Source organism: Melanostigma gelatinosum, assembly GCF_949748355.1.
Source record: "Melanostigma gelatinosum genome assembly, chromosome: 1".
Taxonomy (NCBI): domain Eukaryota; kingdom Metazoa; phylum Chordata; class Actinopteri; order Perciformes; family Zoarcidae; genus Melanostigma; species Melanostigma gelatinosum.
The window spans coordinates 22,305,494-22,310,516 of NC_136634.1; the positions used below are offsets into that span (position 1 = coordinate 22,305,494).

Genomic DNA, 5,023 nt, shown 5'->3' on the forward strand with positions numbered 1-5,023 from the left:
CTGTGAAATGAATCCGCGGTTGACACACGTTCCGAATCGTGAGGGGGGATCAGTACGGATCGACACTGGTCCGTTACTCCTTAAAGTCTAAACGGGTTCAAAGTGGAGCTACTGATACCTGCACTGGTTCACTTTTGACATTTGCACGAACACTCAATTTCTACTATATGCTACAAAACTGAGAAAAATCTAATTCTCAGGTTTCTTATTGACAGCAAGATCACGTTTGCATATTTAGAAAAACAAACTTATTTATTTAGCAAATGATGCAGTCATAATGATCCCTATTGCATGAACAGATGACAACATCCTGCTTATCGACACCGATGGTGTGTATTAACGGGAGTGCAAAACAAGGACTGTTGAAAAAAACTTTATTGACACAGATTTTAGACATTCCAGTTCCATCATTGAGATAAAAAAATATTTAAAAATAAGCAAAAAACGAAAAAGTCCTCCAGCGGTGTGCCTCACTGCTGCAGCTGGAGCCGTGACTCGGTGAGCTCCATCAGTCTGTGCAGGATGCTCTTCTGTCCACAGCGGACCTGCAGCGCCTGCTGCTTCCTGCTGCTCAGTCCTTCAAACGCCGCCTTGTCCTCCATCAGCGCCTGGTCGCTCTTCACACCACCCTCCTCCATGTCTCCGTAGGACCTCACAGTCAGGCGGGCTGCCTCATGAATCAGCCTTTTCCACGAAGCCTTTAACCCGGGGAGACCCTCGTTAGAGAAAGCGAGGGAAATCTCGTCCTCCTCGTCTTCCTCCCAGCCTTCATTGTCTTTGAACTCTGAGAACTCCTCCTTTGACATGCACAGCACCTGAAAATACACAAGCGAGAGTTGCGTTTCAAATATTCATCCCCAACAAAGTGGTCTTGTGTGTTTTTTCCAGGTTTCGTGCACTGTTGCAGGTTCCCCTCTCACCTTGAGCACAGTATGGAGCTCCGCGTCCGTCAGGCAGCCCTGTTTGCCAAAGACGATGGCTCCTTTCTCTTGCATCATGCGACACAGCACCTCCCGTTGCTCCTCCGCCAGCCGCCGGTCCACATCGGACTGAACACCTGCAAAGAGAAGAGGAGGGTTGAGAGGAAGCACAGAGTAACGGGGGTTGTATTTCTCCCAATTCGTCAACTCTTTCGAACAAATCCGTCGACCTCGTCACCTTGCGTGGCGACCTTGTACAGGTTGCTGACGGGGACGTCGGCGGTGTCGCTGCCGTTGCTCCGGTAAGGCTCCGTGAAGCCGTACATGTGCAGCAGCTGCCAGTTGGCCATCTGCCCGTAGGTGTTAAACACCTCCTCGCCTTTGCGGATGGGGCGCACGCAAACCATCTTCAAACTGCCCTGAGAAATGAGTGTGCAGTCAGTTCACACTTCAGGTAAATCCAGACGTTTTGAAACAAGAAAAGTTCCATCGTTATTAGGAGCGGAGGGGTCCCCTCACCGGTGTAAACTCCAGATTTGCATTGTGATTGGACACATGGTTAAGCATGTCGGCCATGGGAACCATCATCGGTGGGTTCGGGACCTTCTCCTCTTCGTCCTCGTCCTCCTCATCATCGTCTTCACTATCCTCTTCCTGTGGCTCTTGGAAACTACAGAGAGGAGGATGGGGACGAATTTAGAGGGACAACGAGGATCCATATACTTTGAGTGTGTGCGTGTGTATTTTGTCTCATGCCCACTAACCTGTAGGCCATGACGAAGGCCACCAGCTGTGTGTACAGCTCCAGTGTGTGTGTGTCGGGGTTCCACAGGTCGGGATGCTTGGCGATGAAGGGGAGAACCACGTCTGTGTATTCCCTCTGAATGTTAGCCAGGTCTGTGTCCACAGCATCTGGAACACCTGTTCCCCTCAACAGTCCGTCTCTCTCCTCTTTCGACCTGAACGAATGAACTGCAGATTACTGAAGAGAAAGCTAGAAATTCACTTCATCAATCAGAGAACTCAAGAAAAAGCTGCTCCTGTGGTTGGCAACGGGACAGCTTCTTTTTTTTTTTTACTGATTTAGGATAGGGTTTAGACACGGACTTAAATCTGTTTCTTACCAGAACATGGGGTGGTCCAGCGTCTTGAAGTCGGTCCACAGCGCGAGGTATGGTTTCCAATGGGACCGTGGAGATGTGTATTCATACAGCAGAGTCAGCAGCAGGGGAACCCAGCCGGACGGGCTCTCCAGAGACGAGCTCTCTGACGGGTAAAAGGAGAAGCTGGGTTACAAACAGGCGGGCGGCGCAGGCGGCTTCGGTCTCGCTAAAGCGTCTTTGTCACTAAAATCTATCACCTTTGTTCAGCACGACGGAGACCTCGGTGGTTTCCTGGTGGAGAAGAGCCGATCTGGGGATGGTGAATAAAACCTCTCCCTCCTCTATGTTGTCCTCAGCCAGCATCCCGTACTCGGCCACGGTTCCCTCTTTGCTCACACACACCTACAGAGAGACGCATCACGGCCAATGGGGTTATGAAGACTGGGATCAACTCTGCTAAGTGAAATAAGTGCACCTTCTTCAGAAAGTTTTTACAAATACTGAACAATGAAAAGAAAATGGCAGGAACAACAAAATACACAGACTGGTTGACAGACATATTTAGGCTAACACACCTTATTGCTGAGTACCAAGCCGACTCTGTTGCACCACTGTAGAAAGTCCTGCAGCGGATTCATCTCGAAACCATCATCGACCTGTCGGCGCATGGATATATGAAAAAAGAAACATCAATAACATGAAATGGCACGTGGGATCTTGTGCTGTGGAGCACTTGGTTTCACCGTAAAACCACATTTACACCGACAGTCACCGCTGCCGCTCTACGTTAGCTTCGCTGTGAGTGAACGAGTAATTAGGAAATTAATAGCACCAACAGCTGGAATACATAAAAACTGCGTGAATGACTTTGGCTAGAAACCTCAGAAACGTTAGATTGTACCCAACTTTACACCACATAACGTTACAGAATATGTACCGTCAAGTATGTACCAGGAGCAACTAACTACTCACACGTGAAGCTAACTAACTGTACAGTGAAGCGACTGTAGTGCATAACGTTACACAGACACACTGTACAAACTGTTCGGTTTTCTGTTAATTCGAAAGATATTGTAACCTTGGGTCGTTTCGCTTTGGTTGCCATCTTGTCAATGTAGTTCCTCAGGACTCGGTGGGTCCTGGGTCGCTACACGAGTGTGTGAAGAACCAGCTCGAGCATGCGGACTGTGATAGTGAGAGGGTTTATTGTGACCCAAACGTAGACTTGCAGGCAAGTAACGGTGACGTATAATCTGGCGTTTTGACTTTTTCGGGGACCACCTCCCAACGTCCACGCTCGTGGACTTTAAGAAAAGTTCCCACAAAGTCCGGAAAGGGGTTTAGGGCTGTCCATCTGTCAAACAGCCGAGTTCTTGAGGGCGCCCTCGCAGACATTTCGAGCCCTTTATGAATACTTTCCGTAAGTCTTTCACTGGGATAAATACCCAAACTGCATAGCGATATGACGTTAAACACGTGGTTACGAGGGGAAACCCGGAAGCTTAAAAAAAGGCAAACAAAGAAGATGCCGCATGGGAATTTAGCCCAGCATATACATACATTTACACAGATACATTTGACGTTCAGGGTTTGTGTGGTACATACAAACAAATGAATCAGACAAATGAATCAGAGGAATGAACGCTAAGGGGCGAAATCACGATTGGGCCTGCAAGTTGTTGTTCCTGATTTTAGATTGGAGACATATGTCAGCAAGAGGCCATTACATTATTGGAATACCTATGAATCAATTGTCATATGTGTCCAAAAACGTTGTGTACAAATATAAATATTTTGTTTGATGTGCAATTTAATAATTGTTGTCATAGCATGATTAGGTTTGTCTACTGTGACTGCTGTTTTAACACTGACGGCCAAATCACCGCATACATCTTCAAATTCCAACACCTGATTTTAACCTGGAGACTTCTAAATCAAAGGGTATACATTCACAACAGACTTGAAGCTTTTAGTTCACAGACGTTATTCGAAGTCACAAAGTCAGTAAATACAGTAAGCTTACACATGTCCCACACCGACAGAGAACAAGCTATATGGCAACGTCTACGATCACACTTAATTGCACAAACACTAAATTAAGGCCTAGTCCACACTACTCCAGTTTTACTCCATCTTTGCTATGTTTACACTGAGCAGCCACACTACGCCGGAGTTTTGGAGCACCCTAAACGGAGGAGCCTGAAAACTCCGCTGAGGTTGGAGGTATTTGAAAACTCCGGAGTTTTGGTTGAGTGTAGAGGGTCGGACACGGATGTGCTTAGAAACAAAATTACGCCCACACCCGTGTTCGCTACTGGATTGGTTCTTGGCAACCATGACGTCTCCGTCCCTGATTCGTCACACTCACTATCACGTGACCCGTACCCGGAAGAAAACAAACAGCCGGGCGACCAGCGACAATTCCCAAGTCCAGAGACGCTATCAGCCGTATATGGAGCGCCGGTTTTGTGCACGCTGTATTACCTGTTGCATACTAGCAGCTGTTGTGCAGTAAACTTTGCATTTATGTGGAGGAAGCAGCTGTTCTCTGTATGCATCCTTAGAGTAAGTACGTTGTCCTTTTTTGTTTCTCATTCATTTCATTTAAGTATGATTTTGCTGGTTTTGCAACAAAATGGAACATAATGCACTCTTTCCAAATTATTACTTTTATAGTCATTTACAACAATCGGCTAAAATAATGAAAATAAATCATCCGTTTTATAATCATTTAAAGGTATATATTAAAATTAAAAGACATATAATGTCCAATCCAAAAATACATGTTTGAAAATATCTTCACTCTTCCTCTGCTTATATGTATATGTCTGTCAGTAGGTGACACAAGCTGCCAGAGAGTGACGCAGAGTGACGCAGAGTGACACAAGCTGCCAGAGAGTGACGCTGAGTGACACAAGCTGCCAGAGAGTGACGCAGAGTGACACAAGCTGCCAGAGAGTGACGCAGGGTGACGCAGAGTGACACAAGCTGCCAGAGAGT

At 46.7% G+C, this 5,023-nt stretch overlaps 1 protein-coding gene across 1 annotated transcript; it reads right to left on the reverse strand.

The window, feature by feature from the left end:
• Positions 1 to 360: 360 nt before the first annotated feature.
• Positions 361 to 3,229, reverse strand: setd6 (SET domain containing 6, protein lysine methyltransferase). The gene is made up of 9 exons (XM_079280880.1): positions 3,102 to 3,229; positions 2,599 to 2,679; positions 2,281 to 2,425; positions 2,045 to 2,186; positions 1,685 to 1,879; positions 1,440 to 1,590; positions 1,159 to 1,339; positions 921 to 1,057; positions 361 to 815 (listed from the first exon to the last, which is right to left on the reverse strand). Exons 1-9 carry the CDS (start codon positions 3,126 to 3,128, stop codon positions 471 to 473), a joined length of 1,404 nt encoding a protein of 467 aa, XP_079137006.1. The 5' UTR covers positions 3,129 to 3,229; the 3' UTR covers positions 361 to 470.
• Positions 3,230 to 5,023: the final 1,794 nt, after the last annotated feature.